The sequence below is a fragment of the Leuciscus leuciscus genome (assembly GCF_965113295.1).
Source record: "Leuciscus leuciscus genome assembly, chromosome: 1".
NCBI lineage: Eukaryota > Metazoa > Chordata > Actinopteri > Cypriniformes > Leuciscidae > Leuciscus > Leuciscus leuciscus.
In genome coordinates this window covers 75,453,836-75,474,312 of record NC_138725.1, presented here as the reverse complement: position 1 = coordinate 75,474,312, position 20,477 = coordinate 75,453,836, and the positions used below count along the sequence as shown (strand labels likewise).

Below are 20,477 nucleotides of genomic sequence, written 5' to 3'. Positions count from 1 at the left end.
GAAAGGAATGAAAATAAATCCCAAAAAACGGAATTCGGAAAAAAATAAAACGGAATTTGAGAAAAAATAAAACGGATTTCATAGGGCCCTACACACACACAGACATAAACATTCTGCATGCAAAACACAACAATGAATAACATTAAATATATTTTTTTAATTAATAAGACACTGAACATTACTAAATTTTATTTGCTGTCTTTATTGTGCTACTGACACAATACAGCAAATAAAAGGGTCAAATAAAGCCAAACAATAGTAAAAAAATAAAAATAAAAATAATGTCTTAATTTATTCATGCATCAATGCAATGGGAGTACACTGTAACTCAGAAATATTAAGTCAGTAAAACTCAGAAGTAAAATTATGTAAACTTGAATATATTGGTAGACTTTATTAGGTTTTTCTGAGTCAAGATTTTTTCAAGTAAAGTTAACAAATCAAAATATGTTAACTTTACTTGCATAATTACCCTTTCTGACCACAATATGATAGCAGACAGGATGATTCCTACTGATCCACTTACTTGAGTTTGTCCAGTGTGCAGTCTGGATGGTTCATTGTATCAGAGAGCAGCTTCAGTCCTGATTCTCCTGGGTGAATGTTGCTCAGATCCAGCTCTCTCAGGTGTGAAGGGTTTGAACTCAGAGCTGATGCCAGAGAAGCACAACCTTCTTCTGTCACCAAACAGTGAGATAATCTACAACAACAGTAAGCGTTAATGTTAGTATGCTTCATTTTTAGAGAATATACGCTAGCAGATTGCAGGCTATTGAAGGACTTCTAATTGAAAGCAAATAGGGATGTTAATATTATTTCAATTTCAAAAGTGACCAGAAATGTGTGCCTGTACTAGCAGCATACTTGTAGTAAATTAATACAAACGCCCTCATATTCTGAATCTCTAACATAAAATAATAGACTTCTAACTGACATCCTCCTGTTATGTGTAATGAGAAATATAATCATTTAGACAAAAAAATTAAGATTTTGCTGTAGCAAAATCACAAACAGCTTTCATACAAAAATAACGCTTGTGGAGTTAATGCATATTCTGAAAAAATTTGTAACATACAAAGCTGCTCTTATACACAAATAAATAATAAAGAGTCTAAAACGTATGACTTGAAATTGTTGACTTGAAGTCTATATTTTGCTTAGAGGTGTGTGTGCAATGTAACATGTTCACTGAGCAGAGATGTTTCCACTGATACAAATGTACCACAAATGTAAACACCAAGGATAGTTTCTTAATATGGAAAGTGGATTGTGCCATGTGTAAGCATGACGTATATATACCTTCCATTTTTAAAGCTCAAGCAACATGTTTTTCTACCTTACAAGGAAGTTGTAAGTCACTCAGTGATGTATATAAGCTCAATCTTACTGTACTCACTCAAAGAAACACGGAAATGCAGAGACCTGCATGAATACAGCATCTTCTCAAAGTTTCTCTCCTGACATATAAGAATAAAGATTTTTCTTGGCAAGATAACTGGTGTCCGGTCCGGTGAATCAAATAATAATGGGGAAAAGGCTTAATTCCAAGTCTACAAGCAAGTCAAACACCCTGTTTGTTATCTTTATTTTACAAAAGCGCAAAGTTTTGTCGTTATTTTGAGTGTGCACAAATAAAACTAGAAAATGGCTCAGAGCGCGACGTAAATAGGCAGTCGACACTGCCCGTTTTTTTGCGGGATGAAAAGCCATTTGTCTGTGCAGGTGTACAGACGTAAACCAATTAGGCTTCAGTATTTTGAAGAAAACGGAGTTTCCCTTTAAGCATCAGGAATAACTCTAACGCAATGCTCTATCCCATTATCTCGAGGAACCAAGGTTACGTTAGTAACTGGAACGTTATGTTTTATGAATGAAATGTTTATAAGAATATCGTATATTGCTTTCGAATCTCATGAAGTATGAAACAACAGCCTGTAAAACACAAATTTTACTATCAAATGAATACTGAATAAAGGTAATATTAGTAAAAAACCTACCCCCAAACCTAAACCTTACCGTAAACCTACCCTTTCCGTAAATTTACTGTAGTTTCATAATTAAAATACTTTAAAAACTGATGAAAACAAACAGGATTACTTAAGGCATTTGGTGATCTATGTTATATGATGTATGCCTTATCACTAGGTGGCGATAGTGAAGCTTAAATAGCGAGGAAAGTGAAGTAGAAGAAGAGCAGTAGTGATGACATCAGTGATTTCAGAGGGAGGGACTCTGATGACACTCCGAATGGCTGTTTCATTGTGACTTGAGATAGGGGGCGTGATTAGCAGAGGTGTGGTTTGTAGTACTGCGGGATGCAGTCGGACACACTTCGAGAGCACCACATAGAGTCCTTTTTCATGGCTTATTGTGATTAATAACACTCTAACATATCAATAACTTTAAGTAGTAGAGTGAAGTTCAAGAAATGTAACACTTTAGAATATCGATTTGTAAAATTTGTGAATCGATGCGAATCGGCAGAAGATAGAATCACAATTCATATGTGAATCATTTTTTTTCCACCACCCATCAACCAGTCAGATTCATGCATTCAACAGCCCCCTGTAGGATACATTTTTATAAAGCACACATTATTATTAACATTAATTAATGAATGAAAGTCAAATTCAAACCTCAGTATGTTGACGCCACAGTTTGGACTCTTCAGTCCAGCACAGAGCAGCTTCAGTTTTGAATCCTGCAGGTCATTGTTTCTCAGGTCCAGCTCTCTCAGGCAGGAGTTTGATGACTGTAGAACTGAAGCCACAATTTCACACTGCTGATCAGTGAGATTACAGGCTGTAACTCTGAAAAAAGAGAGGACTCTTGTTAAAAGGTTATGATCAGTCAAGAGCTTGATAATAATGAAGAAGCTTCTGAGCACTGGAGAGACGTTAGAGAGCGGGAAGGCCTGGGTTGCACTTTTATTTTACATTACATGAACGCACATGTTCTTACAGTGTACTTACTTTAGAAAGTACTGGGTAAAACAAGGTAACGGCATGGGTTAAGGAAGGTTAGGTTTAGGGGTAGGTTCATGGTTAGTACCTAGTTAGTACCCAGTTACTGTAATTACTATTATAACATATTAATTAGTATATGTAATAAGTACATAGTATGTACATGAGAAAAAGGACTCTAAAATAAAGTGCTACCAATTCCTGAAAACAGATGCCGAGGTTGCTTTGTTTCTGGTCGATATGTAATTTTTTTTTTTTTTTTTTTTTTGCTGTTTCAAAGAACTAAGGTATGATGATGTTGTTGCTGAAGCACAGCCGTTTCATCCATTTTTACTCAAACTGTCTGATGCACCAGCTGTTAGATGTTGCGCATGTAGGGTAACCAGATTTCTCATGGCGTAATACAAGATGGGATTGACAGGCAACCCCCCACCCCACACACACACAAATAAAAGTATCTATCACAACTTCGCTTGACAAAATTTCACTGAAACTTTGTGTAGCACACTGAAACAGCATCCACTAGGGGTGGGCAATATGACCAAAAACTTATTTCATGATATGAGAAATTTTATTTCATGATAACGACGATATCCTATAGTTATTTTGTTTCTGTTACATAAAAAAAAGAGCAAAGCAAATGACAAACAATAGGACACATACAATAATGATACAAATTGAATAAACTACAGTAGGTTTATTTAACATCTTCTGTTGTTTGATTAACATTAATGACACAGACAGGTATTCTAGGCTGCTGCCTCTTTAAGACCGAATGCTTCTAATATACTGATACATATCCGGTTTTAACCCAACTGTTTATGTTCACTTGAGCCATAATTGACTATTTACCTGAGATACTCCACATGATGGACATTTTGACAACTATGTCTGTTTTTGATCATTAGGGTGCAAAGACAACTAAATTTGCAGGATTTTTCCTGGAATGGTCTTTGGTGGTGGCTGACAGACATTGTCATCTACACACACACATTAGAAAGTAGCATACCCACGTGATCTGTGACCCACGTGAATACGGACAATAAATTTATAATAAATGCAATGAAACAGTTTGTTATTTTGCTTATCTTATTTTGATATCCCATATTGTGTATGATCTATTACCTTGATGTTTGTTTCTTTTGTTCCTCATTGTTTGCACATGGTTGCTAATTCCTTCTTTTTTTTTTTTTACCCCTCATTTGCATCCTGACTGTGGCTGTTACAGGCTATGCATTTATCAGACACATATTTTTTTTTTTATATTACCTGTCACCATCACTGTCATCCTTTCTTGCACTCTTTGCACAAAAAAGCTGAGATTTTCCCACTGGTTTTCATAGCTTTGTAAGATAAGATCCTTCTTTGCTAGACCTGATAATTATTTTGGTATATTTTCATATCAATATTAAAAAGTAGCATTAAAAAGATTATTTTAACTAATAGTCAAATTTTTTTTACCATATACAATAGAATAAAATTAGCAGCTAGCTAACAACAACATGCTCTGTTCTGTTTTACCTCACTCCGATCTAAACTAAATGATTTTATGGGTAATAAACTAGACATTGTCAATATAAATTAACTAAAAACACTGTGGATTATTAAGGCTAAATGTTACTAAATCACTTTTGCTAAATGGGTTAAGCACACTTACATTCTCATTTCAGAGGTGTTCTGAGTAAATGATTTGTTATACACCGATTCAGACAGTGACGTCTCGTGAGTTCAGTGTTGGACAGATCAGTTTTAACCATTCATTAAAATAAATCGGTCTTAATGAGTCATTAGGTCGCGAATCAGAAATTAGTGGACGTGGACGTGTTGTGTGCTAATCCCGGCTGTTAGGACATCGGAAAGGATTTGTCTCAACACAGAAAACACTTCATCACTGAATAGGATTTTTTTTGTTTATTGAAAGTGTGGTTTATGTCAGCGGCATGTGCAGATCGCTTGCATGAGAAGAGGTGATGTTTTTTTGTTTTGTTTTCAGCAAAATTCACACCCAGCGTTAATTCAGAAAACAAAAAATCTCTGAATGCACCACGTGCAAAATGGATTCGGACTTCTGACCTTTTACCATTGTTGATTTTGATTAATATGTGCGGGGGAGAGAAAACAAAGACAGTGCTTAGTTTGAAGACAGAGAGAGTGGGTGCGGGGAGGAGGGGCTCTTTGCTCATTCTTTCTCTTAGTCAACATGCGCCCTTTCACAAATAAATCACAATAACTGATCAAATACGGCTTTGGCAGGACACAAATTTGATTAAAAAAAAATAAAAAAATCGATGTAGGAAAAAACCTGATTTGGGATTGCGCGCTGTCTGCGAGAGCACTTCTGGTGTGTCATTCAACGTGATACCACATTGAGTTATTTTTTTCACAACTTACTGCGCATATTAACTGGATAAACTCTTTTTGAAGATCCTTGTCAAATGTACACACACGCTTCTTTGACACTTCTTTCACGTCAGACTTGATCTCCTTACTCTCTAATATCCCGCCTTCACCAACTGCAAGTTAATCGATTAAGAATTGTGAAAGGATGGTAATTTTGTTTTACAAAATGACGAGATTGGCTGCCTTTGATAAGGCTATTCTCGCATTACAGACTACTATTCACTTTTATGATCACCTAGCAAAGACAATTTAGGAAAGAAGAAATATGGGACAAAACATGATTTTCTCATAATAAGTTGGGACACTTAAACGAGAGATGAAATAACGGGACTGTCCAAGGAAAAACAGGACGTGTAGTCACCCTATGCATGTGTGATGCATACCGTGTTCATTATTTTCAGGGCTGGAGCAATGAAGAGAACGGTGTCGATTTCAAATATTGACAGTGAATCTCAGAAATTGCTTTCTGCTACTTTACAGAATGAATGTGAAACTCAAACCTCAGTGTGTTGACTCCACAGTTATGTTGACACCACAGCTTCAGTCCTGACTCCTGGTGATTCAATTGATCCAAGTCATTGTTACTCAGGTCCAGCTCTCTCAGGGAGGAGTTTGATGACTGTAGAACCGAAGCCACAACTTCACACTGCTGATCACTGAGATCAGAGGCTGCTAATCTGAAAAAAGAGAAGACTATGGTTAAAAGGTTATGATCAGTCAAGAGCTCGGTCATGTGTTAATAATGGAGAAGCTTCTGAGCACTGGAGAGACGTTAGAGAGTGGGAAGACCTGGGATGCACTTTTATTTTACATTACATGCACTAGGGGTTTCACAACTAGTTGACTAGTTTTGCATAACAGTCGACGACTAGTCGTTAAATTATTTATTCATTAAATTGACGCATTAACGCATTGAGCATTGTTAAGGAAGACAAGAGGAAGGAGTTCTGGTGAATTATTGGAAATGTATGTTTGAAATTCAGAAATAACATAATAAATAAATTCATCAGTTATTCTTGTGTTAATACAAAAACAGCAGCATTCATTTAAAACATTCTTGTAATTAAAACATTCTTGTTATGAACTGCCACACCACACGCATCAGCGAACGTTGCAGATAAACATTGCCACATGGCTAGCCTCAGACAAAAACATTGTCAACATCACGACATATTTTTTGCATATAGTTTTAACTGTGCATTTTTCATTGCATCTTTAAGCAAATATCATTTAAGCATATAGGCCGATTCAAGTTTGATGTAGGTTATACTGAACCACTATATTTTTGTATCACCTGCGACACACTGGCTGCGTGGCGTGAGCGTCTCAGCTTAACAGGTTGGAGTTTGCACACTGCCTGCGTGAGACACGCGATTCAGGCGCGGCTCGAACCGCTAGAGTGCAGAACAGCGGAGTTTGTATGGACATGCCTGAGCTTGTGTTTTCGGTTAAGCTGCGTTGCTTTGACATTGTGGAAAATAGAATAATAGAAACAAAATGTATTTGTCTTTTTACCCGTTATTATCAATCTAAATTAATCTCGTTTTTTATTTAAATTAATCTCGTTTTTAATTTAACTTAATTTCGTTTTTCTTTATTTAAATTTCGTTTTTCTTTTTTAAATTTCTTTTTTCTTTTTTAAATTTCGTTTTTTCTTTATTTAAATTTCATTTGTTTTATTTAGCCTAAATTTCGTTTTTTCTTTATTTAAATTTTGTTTTTTCTTTATTTAAATTTCGTTTTTCTTTTTTTAAATCTACCCTTTAGCCTACTGTGTCAGTAATTTGTTAGTCAGAAAAATATTAGACAACCTTAAAAGTATCGCTTAAGTTAACAGACCTGTGTGTGTGCGTTTTATATCACCAGTGCAGTGTCCGTTCTCGTAGCCCTGCCCGTGTGAGGTGCGCCATTTCCCACTCGCGCTGTTCTGTAGTTTACTAAATGTTTATTAATTCTGAATGTGTCCCGTTTTGCGTGTCCTTCTATATTGCACCAAATGCGACACTGCACTCCATGACCTTGACCGTTTTGGACGCATAGGTACCTCAGCGCCTGACGCCATTTTGTTTTCCAACTAGTCGATTAGGGCCGACAGCGCCGACTAGTGGTTGTGACAGTCGACTAGTCGGCTAGTCGACTAGTTGATGAAACCCCTAACATGCACGTACATGTTCTTACAGGGCTTTTCACACTGCAGTTAACCACTGGTTATAGTCATTCTTAACCCCGCTTTTAACCCTGGGTAAAGAAATATTTAACACTTGTAAGTTAAATGTGAGTTTAGCAGGATTAGAGCCGCTTCTGCACAGTTAACCCCACATTGCAGTGCCAAACTTGCACAGTGTGAAACGATAGTGTTAGAATGTTACAGCTAGATGCTTAGCAACGGACAGCCAATCGAGTGCCTCAAGTTCACATGCTTTGTATGGTCACAGAAACACTGACACCGAGTCTGAAATCGAATACTTCCCTACTATATAGTATGCCAAAAACTGTATGTTAACAGAGTAAAACAGTAATTTGTAAAAGTGTCACCGAAAAGTCACCCAATGACCTACTACTTCTGGCAAGATTCTGAAGTGCGCATACAATGGAAACTTTACTATCCCATGAGGCCAAGGGAGAGGTTTTATGAATGGCAGTGAAGCGACGTAACCGACGCTTGTAGGTCACATAATAATGACAACATGGTGGATGTAGTACATCCGGATTCCATTCATACTACACACATTCATACTAGGGATACACAATGTATCATTTCAGCATCGATTCCGCGATGTTCGCATCCGCGATATTCATGGATTGATGGATAGTCGTGGATTATTTGCAAAGTTTAACCATCATAGAGTGAAAGTTTATTATTTGCACGTTTTTAAGTCGAGTCAGGCATCAAGCACAAGAGGACTCGCGTGCTGTTTTCTGTGCGCACACACAAAGCCACGCAGACAGCACGTGAACGCCGAATTCAGTTCCCTTTCTCTTTATTTCAAGCTTAAACGGACACGTACACGTAAAATAAAGTCAAAATGTCAGTTTCGGTGAGTATCCTCGTAAACACAGTCGGTTGTGTGCTGTTAACAATTGAGAAAGAAAACAGATGATGTCATTATATTAGGTCCGGGCATTCATCTTAAAGGGACAGCAGCTTAATGTACCCGCAGCTGTTTGTGATACTAATGGTGATCAAACAACACAAGAGAAAGAGAAAATTACTTTTGTAGCTTTAACAAAGATAAACTGTATTAATTAAATATTGAACTAAATTTTAAATAAAATGAATAAAAACTATAAAGATATTTAAAACCATAGTAACTAATATAAATGGCAAAATGCACAACAAAATTAGCTTTGTTAAAATTAGCTTTAACATAGATAAATTGTATTAATTAGGGTAATTAATTATATTAGTTATTTTTCATTTCTACGGTGAAAACTGTTCTTTTACATTTGATTATTCAATTTCTGTACCTGAATACTGTTAGATTTACCTGAAAAACAAAGCACTGCTCATTTCAATTGTGTCTTGCTTCTATTGTATTTATCTATGCTCATAAAATATTATTTTCTATGCAGATTCACTTCCCTACAAAATCACTCCAATTATTCTAGAATGATTAATTCAATTCAAATAGAGCTATTCAAATTAACTTGTGAAATTGTTTATTTATATTTCGCAATATATATATATCGGAGAAAAACAAAATATTGCAATCCAATACTATAATTCATACCATATATAACATACATTTTTAACGGTCGCAAAGGATGTTCTAATTCAAATGTAGTGCCAACTCAACAGTACGCAATTTCGGACACACCATGAGCTGCTATTTCAGCGTTTAATGGGAAACATTTCCAATGGCAAAAGAAAACTCGCCAATTGGAGCAAAGAAGATACCTTTTCATTGTTACCTTTACAGTCTAAAAAGTCCATATAGACAAAAAAACTTGATAGCACTCGGCAATATAATATGAGGATGCACAATGCAAAAGCCTTCATGTAAACAGGTTGCAAATATGCAAATAAGACCGTTAACCGAGGGTTTAGGAGTGTACAGCATTAAACATCAGTTTATACTTACCCAGGATTAATTGTTAACCCTGGGTAAATTATGATCAGTGTAAAGGTTTACAATGACCCAGGGTTAACTATTTCAAGTGTGAAAAGCCCTCTTGTAAGTCAATAATTAGTTTGACCAGATTGTTCTGGACCTTGATTCTGAATGGTTGAGTCGTGTTCTAAGCCGTAGTAAATTACTCTACAAGGACTCAAGCCATCCAAGCCACATAACATTTTCTATGCTCCTATCACTGAAACAGTAACATAGTATTAAGGCCTGGACTAGCAGGCTCAGAGACAGTTTCTGGTCAATCCTGTTCCTGGAGTACCCACAGCACTGCACATTTTCAAATTCAACTCATCAGCTAGTTAGTAAAGACTCCAAGACCTATAACATGTGTGTTAGATAAGAGAGACATCAGAAATGTACAGTGCTGGGATTGAAAACCACTGACCTAAATCAAGATATTTCTTATTTTAATTCATCCTCTCCACAACCAGATATATGAGGTAGCGTGATTTTAAAAGTGTGATTTCTAGACAAGAAAAAGTCAGGTCATTTAAATAAAAACCTAAAAACCAAAACTTGGGCATTTTTATTGGGTAAAGAAAAATATTTTACTAAAAATACTTAATCATTATCAAGTAAATCATGAACTATGGAAAGTCATGTAAATTAATTGGTTAAAAAGACTGTAATCATCTATGAAAAATCTATAAAAAATAAATAAAAATAAAAAAACTAATCCTTGAGAACATTTAGCTTTTAAAACTTCTGGAATTCAGAAATGCAATTACTTAGATATTAATTATAATTACTAAATATATATTTTTAAATATTTTAATCAGAGTACACTTCAAATTTATGTAAATAAATAAAAATAATTTATTTTATTTTTGTTACATAAAAAGAGAACAAAGCAATTGACAAACAATAGGACAAATACGATAGTGATACAAATTGAATAAACTACAGTAGGTTTATTTAACATCTTCAGTTGTTTGATTAACAATAATGACACAGACAGGTATTCTAGGCTGCTGTCACTTTAAGACCGAATGCTTCTAATATACTGATACATATCCAGTTTTAACTCAGCTGTTTATGTTCACTTGAGCCATAATTGACTGTATTTATGTGAGATGCGTGGATTATTAAGGCTAAATATAACTAACCACTTTTGCTAAATGGGATAAGCACAGAGGTGTTCTGAGTAAATTATTTGTTATACACCAATTCAGACAGTGACATCTCGTGAGTTCAGTGTTGGACAGATCAGTTGTTTTAACTATTCATTAAAATAAATTGGTTCACATGAGTCACTAGGTTGCGAATCAGAAATTAGCGCACGTGGACGTGTTGTGTGCTAATCCCGGCTGTTAGGAAATCGCAAAGGATTTGTCTCAACACAGAAAACACTTCATCACTGAATAGGATTTTTTTGTTTATTGAAAGTGTGGTTTATGTCAGCGGCATGTGCGGATCGCTTGTCTGAGAAGAGGCAACTTTTTTTCTTTTTTTTTGCAAAATTCATACCCAGCGGTAATTCAGAAAAAAAAAATCTCTGAATGCACCACGTGCAAAATGGATTCGGTCTTCCGACTTTTTACCATTGTTGATTTTGATTAATATGTGCGGGGGAGAGAAAACAAAGACAGTGCTTAGTTTGAAGACAGAGAGAGTGCGTGCGGAGGGGAGGGGCTCTTTGCTCATTCTCTCTCTTAGTCAACATGCGCCCTTTCACATATAAATCACAATAACTGGTCAAATAAGGCTTTGGCAGGACAAACAATTTTTTGGAGGCTGGCAAAAAAAAAATTACATGTAGAAAAAAACCTGATTTGGGATTGCGCGCTGTCTGCGAGAGCACTTCTGGTGTGTCATTCAGCGTGATACCACATTGAGTTCTTTTTTCACAACTTACTGTGCATATTAACTGGATAAACTCTTTTTGAAGATCCTTGTTAAATGTACACACACACTTCTTTGACATCTTGACGTCTGACTTGATCTCCTTACTCTCTAATATCCCGCCTTCACCAACTGCAAGTTAATCGATTAAGAATTGTGAAAGGATGGTCATTTTGTTTTACAAAATGACGAGATTGGCTGCCTTTGATAAGGCTATTCTCGCATGACAGACTACTATTCACTTTTATGATCACCTAGCAAAGACAATTTAGGAAAGAAGAAATATGGGACAAAACATGATTTTCTCATAATAAGTTGGGACACTTAAAAGAGAGATGAAATACGGGACTGTCCAAGGAAAAACATGTGGTCACCCTATGCATTTGTGATGCATACCGTGTTCATTATTTTCAGGGGCGGGCAATGAAGAGAAGGGTGTCGATTTCAAATATTGACAGTGTTTCACAGAAATCGCTTTCTGTTACTTTACAGAATGAATGTGAAACTCAAACCTCAGTATGTTGACGCCACAGTTTGGACTCTTCAGTCCAGCACAGAGCAGCTTCAGTCCTGAATCCTGCAGGTAACTGTATCTCAGGTTCAGCTCTCTCAGGGAGGAGTTTGATGACTGTAGAACTGAAGCCACAACTTCACACTGCTGATCACTGAGATCACAGGCTGTTAATCTGAAAAAAGAGATGACTATGGTTAAAATGTTATGATCAGTCAAGAGCTTGGTCCTGTGTTAATAATGGAGAAGCTTCTGAGCACTGGAGAGACGTTAGAGAGCGGGAAGGCCTGGGATGCACATTTATTTTACATTACATGCACGCACATGTTCTTACAGGGCTTTTCACACTTCAGTTAACCACTGGTTATAGTCATTCTTAACCCCGCTTTTAACCCTGGGTAAAGAAATATTTAACACTTGTAGGTTAAATGTGAGTTTAGCAGGATTAGAGCCGCTTCTGCGCAGTTAATCCCGCATTGCAGTGCCAAACTTGCACAGTGTGAAACGATACAGTGTTAGAATGTTATGGCTAAATACTTGGCAACGGACAGCCAATCGAGTGCCTCAAGTTCACATGCTTTGTATGGTCCCAGAAGCACTGACACTGAGTCTGAAATCGAATAATTCCCTACTATATAGTATGCCAAAAACTGTATGTTAACAGAGGAGTATGTCTGAATACATAGTATTTGAAAAACAGTCAGCAAAAAGTCGCCGGATGACCTACTACTTCTGGCAAGATTCTGAAGTGCGCATACAATGGAAACTTTACTATCCCATGAGGCCAAGGGAGAGTTTTTATGAATGGCATTGAAGCGACGTAACTGACGCTTGTAGGTCACATAATAATGACAATTATTGGATAGTTGTGGATTATTTGCAAAGTTTAACCATCATAGAGTGAAAGTTTATCATTTGCACGTTTTTAAGTCGAGTCAGGTATACAGCAGAAGAGGACTCGTGTGCAGTTTTCTGTGCGCACACACAAAGCCACGCAGACAGCATGTGAACGCCGAATTCAGTTCCCTTTCTCTTTCTTTCGAGCTTAAACGGACACGTAAAATAAAGTCAAAATGTCCGTCTCAGCAAGTATCCTCGTAAACACAGTCAGTTGTGTTCTGTAAAGAATTGAGAAAGAAAACGAATGCGTGTCATTTATATTAGCTCCGGGCATTCGTCTTAAAGGGACAGCAGCTTAATGTACCCGCAGCTGTTTGTGATACTAATGGTGATCAAACAACACAAGAGAAAGAGAAAATTACTTTTGTAGCTTTAACAAAGATAAATTGTATTAATTAGGGTAATTAATTATATTTCATTTCTAAGGTGAAAACTGTTATTTTACATTTGATTATTCAATTTCTGTACCTGAATACTGTTAGATTTACCTGAAAAACAAAGCGCTGCTAATTTCAATTGTGTCTTGCTTCTATTGTATTTATCTATGCTCATAAAATATTATTTTCTATGCAGATTCACTTCCCTACAAAATCACCCCAATTATTCTAGAATGATAAATTATATTCAAATAGAGCTATTGAAATCAACGGGGGATAGATCATACAGTTTGTACATTAGTAAAACCATTACGCCTATGGAGAGTCCCCGTAGACCACATATCCAAGTGAGTGTGTGTGTGTGTGTGTGTGTGTGTGTGTGTGTGTGTGTGTGTGTGTGTGTGTGTGTGTGTGTGTGTGTGTGTGTGTGTGTGTGTGTGTGTGTGTGTGTGTGTGTGTGTGTGTGTGTGTGTGTGTGTGTGTGTGTGAGAGAGATTGTGTGAGTGCAAAAGTGAGTTTTGTTTCTACCCCTGCCGTTCCCGCACACGGTTGCAATTCTTAAATGTGATCTAACAAAGGTAAAGGGAAAATATTAACCATATATGCTGTTTATATTGCTTGTAATTGGGATGAAGTAAACATCTGTTGAGTATTTTAACATAAATTGTTTGATTATGTTGAATTAAAAACCCCAAAATGCAGCGGGTCCACCAGACCCACGAACACTGGCTGAATAACAAAAGTATGAACACCACAAAAGGGTTAAACAGTAATTTTCAGCGTTTAATGGAAAACATTTATAATGGCAACAGAAAACTCACCAATTGGAGTGAAGATACATTTTCATTGTTACCTTTACAGTCCAAAAAGTCCATATAGACAAAAATAAATAAATAGATAGCAGTCAGCAATATATAATATGAGGATGCGCAATGCAAGAGCCTTCATGTAAACGTGTTGCATGCGGCATTCATCTAATCAATGAATCTAACACCACAAATATGCAAATAAAAACGTTAACCGAGGGTTTAGGATTCAACTCATCAGCTAGTTAGTAAAGACTCCAAGACCTATAATATGTGTGTTAGATAAGAGAGACATCAGAAATGTACAGTGCTGGGATTAAAAAAACACTGACCTAAATCAAGATATTTCTTATTTTGATTCAGCCTCTCCGCAACCAGATATATGAGGTAGCGTGATTTTAAAAGTGTGATTTCTAGACCAGAAAAAGTCAGGTAATTTGAATAAAAACCTAAAGCCTAAATACATAAACTTGGGAATGTTTATTGGGTAGAGAAAAATATTTTACTAAAAATACTAAAAATCCTTATCCAGTAAATCATGAACGATGGAAAGTCATGTAAATTAATTGGTTAAAAAGACTGAAATAGTCTATGAAAAATCAATTAAAAAATGCAAAAAAAGACTGTAATCCCTGAGAACATTTAGCTTTTAAAACTTCTGGAATTCAGAAATGCAATTACTTAGATATTAATTATAATTACAAAAATATATATTTTAAATATTTTAATCAGTGTACACTTCAAATTTATGTAAATAAATACAAATATTTTTTTTTTTAATTATCATTACAGAGCATTTACCAGAGGAAATCTATCATGATGGGGGTATTATGTTTATATTTTAATTCAGTTGAAATTATGTTCATATTTTCACACTCACATAGCTTTTCTGCAGTTCCTCAGAGCAGGTAACAGTCTCCTTCGACCCTCTTCTGATGATCTGATCTTGTACTTTTTAAGGTCAAACTCATTCATCACCTCCTCTGACATCAGGATCATGTTTGCCAAAGTTGAACATTGTGCAAGAGAAAGACGTTTGACTTTTGTTCCAGATAAAAATGCCTGCATTTCTTCAACAATAGAATTATTCTTCATCTCAATCAAGCAGTGTGACAGATTCATCCATCTTTCAGGACTGACATTGTTTTTTTGACCTCGTTTGAGGTTGTGGATTATTTTCTTGATGCTCTCTGGGTTGTTCTCTGTGTGAATCAGCACATCCTGTAGGAGCCTCTGATTGGACTCCAGTGAGATGCCATGAAGGAATCGAAGGAAAAGATCCAGGTGTCCATTTTTACTTTTCAAAGCTTTATTCATTGCTCCCTTCAGAAACACATCCAGAGAAACATTTCCACACTGAGTTCTGGACTTTCCAGTCAGGAACATTTCGAGAACTTCACTGTTCTTGTGTAAATAGCAGAGAAACACATACAGTGCAGCAAAAAACTCCTGAAAGCTCAGATGTACAAAGCTGTAAACCTTCCTGTGATAAATCACAGATTCCTCTTTAAAGATCTCAGTGCAAATTCCAGAATACACTGAGGCGTCAGTGACATCTATGCCGCTCTCAATCAGGTCCTCCTCATAGAACATCACATTGCCCTTCATCAGCTGATTGAAAGCCAGTTCAGCAAGTTTCACAATCACTCCTCTGTTGGACTGCAGGAGTTTCTCTGGATCTCTCTCTTCATACTTCTGGTTCCTCATACTAGTCTGAATGAGGAGGAAGTGCATGTACATTTCAGTCAGAGTTTGAGGGATTTCTGCACTGAGATCTTGTTTCAGGATGTTTTGAAGCACAGTGGATGAGATCCAGCAGAAGACGGGTATGTGGCACATGATGTGGAGGCTTCTTGCTCTTCTGATGTGTGAGATGATTCTGCTGGCTTGATCCTCATCACTGATTCTCTTCCTGAAATATTCCTCCTTCTGAGGGTCATTGAATCCCTGAATTTCTGTCACACGGTTGATGTAGTTTGAGGGGATCTGATTGGCTGCTGCTGGTCTGGTGGTGATCCAGATGAGAGCAGAGGGAAGCAGATCTCCTTTCATGAGGTTTGACATCAACACACCCACTGATGAAGACTCAGTCACATCAGAAACTTTCTCACTGTCTGAAAACTTCAGTGTAATTCTGCTCTCATCCAGACCATCAAAGATGAACACAACTGTACATTCATCATAAATCTTTGGGTCCAGATCTTGAAGTTCAGGATGAAAGTCCAGCAGAAGTCTGTGAAGACTGTACTGATGATCTTTAATCAAGTTCAGCTCTCTAAATGGAAGCACAAATATGAAATCTACACCCTGATTGGCTTTTCCCTCGGCCCAGTCCAGAATGAACTTCTGCACAGAGACGGTTTTTCCAATTCCAGCGATGCCTTTAGTAAGAACAGTCTTGATTTTGTCTTTCTTCTCTCTTCTCTTCTCCTCATATCCTAGTTCAGGTGAAGGATCAAAGATGTCATTGCACTGGATTGGAGTGTCTTGGAGGGTCTTGTAACTTTTCTCCATCTGTAGCACCTCATGTTCTTCATTCACTCCTTCACTCTCTCCCTCTATGATGTACAGCTGTGTGTAAATCCTGTTCAGGAGGGCCTGATTCTCTTGTAGTTTGATTCCCTCACATACACTCTCATACTTGTTCTTCATGCTGGTTTTGTGCTGGTCTTTGACTCTCTGCAGATCATCATGCACTGGCTGGTGAGAATCGAGCTGCAGGGCTGCTTCTGTGTCATGATGACTGATGTGTTTCTGACAGGAGGAGGATGTGCTGGTCTGACAGGACACATCTCTGATCTGGTCAGCTCTCCCACCACTGAAAACACATTAAATAGACAGAGACACAAAAACAAACAGAAAAGACCTTTGTGAACAAAGAAACATATTTAAATAGGTTTAATATGAAAATCATACCACATTTAGAAATAAATGTACATGTAGATGGAGACTGGTGACAGATGATATATTATAAAAGAGACTGCAAACTAGAGGTCTACACGGATCACCCGAGATCTAGGGCTGTCCCCGACTATGGATTTTCATAGTCGAATCAGAATCGTCATGTCTTGCCTATAGTCGACTAATAGTCGAATCATGTGTATGGGGGTGGGGCTGGGGGCGGGGCTTTAACGTTTCAAAGCCGCGATGTACAGAAAATCACACAAAGATATAGAAGAAAATGTATAAAAACATTTTTGATCAATAAAACTAAGAAATAACAGAAATAACTCCAGAAAGGCCACACTGCAGATTTGCATTTCACATGCAAATCAAATTAAATCGGCTAAATTACCTGTGCGAGCAGGCCAGCCTACAGCACAACATCGATGCAACGAAAAAATAAACAATTAATTTACACAATTAAATTAGAACAGAATATACCTTTCTAATAAATAAAAATACAAAACGAAATAAATCAGAATCAAGTCACAGGATGAGGAGCAAATGTGTGCAAAATGCCTAAAGTGCAGGGGAACATATATTCAAAACACAAGCCACAAATAGTTAGATTAGATAACCCTGACAGATTAATAAATAAAATTAAAATAAAGAAATTATTAAAATAACGATAGTAGCCAGAATTTTCAACTTTGTCTTTTTAACTGCAGAAACAACAATAAATGCTAAACTGGAGAGGCAGTCTTTTGAAATCACTTGTACCTGATCGAGAGAACAAATCCTGAAAGTCTTTCACTCTGTCTGTGTCCGTTGGGAGTCTTTTCAAATTGTGCGCGCGGATAAAATACATTCTAACGTGAAACCCAGTCTATGCGTGAAACATGTTAACGTTGGCCGGCAGAAGTGCGATCATGGTTTTCCTGATGCTAAATCCAGCCTTGGAGAATATCCTTTCTAATCGTGTACATCCACACTTTAGATTTTCTTATCCCAGACATTGTTAAAGATTTAAATCCTTGCCGCGAAGACGCTGCTCTGTCGGTCACGGATTGAAAGTGAAACTTAAATCTGTCACGGGGTGTTTGGATTTATTCACGCACGTTAAAAAATATTGATTAAAAGCTTCTTTCTTTGCACATTTTTATATAGGCCTACAGCATTATCATAATAGGCTGAATATTAACGTATTTACATAAAAGCTAGTTCTATGTGAAATCAGACATTGAGCGCCCTCATATAGCCAAAGTGGCATGATCCTCGTTTCATAACACCTCTGCGAAGATTCGACCGTGAGATCGGTAGTCGAATCAGGCTCCTCCTATCGAAGCATCGAATCTTCGACTATTCGGGGTCACCCCTACCGAGATCCTATATATTTTAAATGGTCAGCCGGGTCCCAATCTATTACTTCGGATCCCGGGTCTGTTTAAGATTGTGTGTAATACCCGAGTTGATCAGACCCGGATATGACGGTAATATGATGCTTTAAAGAATCGCATGTGCAGGGTAAGATTTGTGAAAGTGTACATAAGATGGCAAGCGTAAATTAAATTTGCATGCGCAAGAGAAGATTTGAGGTGTAAATCGCCTTTCAATTGTAAGAAAAAAAATTTTTTGCAGCATTTTACTGTTATTCGTAAGTGTAATTCGTGTATTGTGAAACTGCAGCTTCATGCTAGCGCAAAATAAATAGGATCTGTATTCTACTGACTTCCATTTTTCCGCGCTTACACTTTTGGCACGGTTTTTGCGCACAAATACGGCAAAAAGTATTGCATGCCTGTGAAGAGCAATTTGCAATTTTTGTAGTCAGGAACTACAAAACAGATTAATTGCGCAAAATCAAACTTTGTGTAAAAAAAAAAAAAAAAACTGTTGCAAATGTCTAAATGGCTTGTTGTGTGCATGGGGCAAAAAAGTTCCTGAAAGAACCCGATTTGTACAGTTGCGTCTTTCTTTTACCTGTGCTTCCAGTTCTGGCACGATTCTCTCACTCACTGAGTTTTGCAAGCGCAAAGAGGAGGGCGGGTCCATCTTTTTCATGTAGCCAATCAAACGAGCTTCTTGCTGACTCTCAATTTACTCTTATCTGATTGGTTCAATATACACACGCCAGTCACCAGAACACATCTTATTCTTCATTTGGCTCAGAAACGTTCTCGTTGCCGAAATGGTACATTTAATGCACACATACAGTACATGTTAAATAAATAAATAGCTTGATTTATTAAAGAATTAAAGAAGCACATCACGTTTCTATGGCAACCAGAGCTTCTGCAGTGACACAATGATTTTACCAATTGACGATTGGCTCTTTTACTTAAAAGGCGGGACTTATTCCGCCAAGCCGCACTTATTCCGCCAAGCCGCACTTTACACTTTCTCCCATTTTTATAATAATATGAATGAACCATCTTGTTTAATCTTACATTTTTGGTGGTCAGACTCGGTGTAGAGAGCACAGAGATGATAGCAAATAAATAATGCTAACGTCAGCGGCCACGGCACTGAACAAGCAATCGTTATTAGTTAAAAAGGGCAAACAGTCAAAGTTATTGTGCGAGTTAACTCGAGTCGAAATGTAAATCTGCAAAGTCGCATTTGTCATCCGTCACCGTGACATCAAGTGGACTTTTGAAGCTGAAATAATGAGCCATTCGCCACGACAACCAGTTTAGGAACCGCTGATTTTATTTATTCCTAGCCAGAATTTTCTTGTTTCGGTTTTTATCAAGATTGATCATTTCAGTGCATCAGTAATTTAAAGGATAACTGTCAATATAACACTGATGCAACACATGTAACAAAAATCATGCCTGTGTAAATGTAGATCTAACAGAGAAATGACAGAGAGAAGCATAAAAAAACACTATAACAAAGACACTAACAAAGTGAAAGGATTCCTTTCCTTCCACTAGTTACTTTTTATACATATGAAATGTAAATTGTTTGCACATTTGTGCATTCTGTGTTCATGTGTCTCTCACTCTCCATGATGATACTCACACAGGGTCAAAGGTCACTGCTCCATCACTGAATTTTGGGGGCTCTTGCCTCTTCATGGACACACAGTTGGATCCTGGAGAAGCTGCTCTCTTTCTCTTCCCGTTGTTGATACTGAGAAAAAAAAATGAAAAACAGAAAATATTTTAAATTGTTTCTGTGCAGATTTTTTTGTCTGCTCCATTAAATTAACATTGGGCAACACTACTGTAATTTATAGAGCAGTATGTGTATAATGCATAGTTTTAGAGAGAAAACATGTTTTATTAATGGTAGGGTAAACAGGGCTAAAGAAGCACCGGGGTAAAAGGTGCATTTGATTTTATTCTCCTCTAAACCACTAGATGGCACAAAAAAACGAAACATCCATGTTTCAAGATGCACATGGAAATTTGGCTGATCCTTCATGCGATCGTGAAGACAGCAGTGCAAAGTTGATTCTGTGCTAAATTGATCTAATATTTAATTGTTTTTAAAGTGTTATTTATTTAATTAGCCGTTGAGAATCGCTAAAATGATTGAATATATTTTTTGGGGGAAAAGTTGCAATTCACCGCCAGTGTTTTTGATCATTTTCACAAATTTCATGGCCCCCAGAATATTTTGTTGTATGAATATCCAAACATGCAATATATCAAAAGAAA

At 36.9% G+C, this 20,477-nt stretch overlaps 1 protein-coding gene and 1 long non-coding RNA gene across 16 annotated transcripts in view; one reads left to right on the top strand and one right to left on the bottom strand.

Annotated features, from left to right (window-relative positions):
- The window catches only part of LOC309509795 (uncharacterized protein), a 100,239-nt gene that overhangs the window by 16,456 nt on the left and 63,306 nt on the right, over nucleotides 1-20,477 (bottom strand). For 6 of the 15 annotated variants that reach the window (XM_082184683.1, XM_082184696.1, XM_082184694.1 and 3 more), the window contains 4 exons: nucleotides 11,848-12,021; nucleotides 5,864-6,040; nucleotides 2,637-2,810; nucleotides 527-700 (listed from right to left, as the gene is read on the bottom strand). In XM_082184683.1, the coding sequence (XP_082040809.1) occupies nucleotides 527-700; nucleotides 2,637-2,810; nucleotides 5,864-6,040; nucleotides 11,848-12,021 (699 nt within the window). The remainder of the gene's footprint in view (nucleotides 1-526; nucleotides 701-2,636; nucleotides 2,811-5,863; nucleotides 6,041-11,847; nucleotides 12,022-20,477) is intronic. The other 9 variants (XM_082184685.1, XM_082184687.1, XM_082184698.1 and 6 more) reach the window with 7 other exon arrangements.
- LOC309512910 overlaps nucleotides 1-20,477 on the top strand; it is a 60,679-nt gene that overhangs the window by 18,105 nt on the left and 22,097 nt on the right. The window lies entirely within an intron of this gene.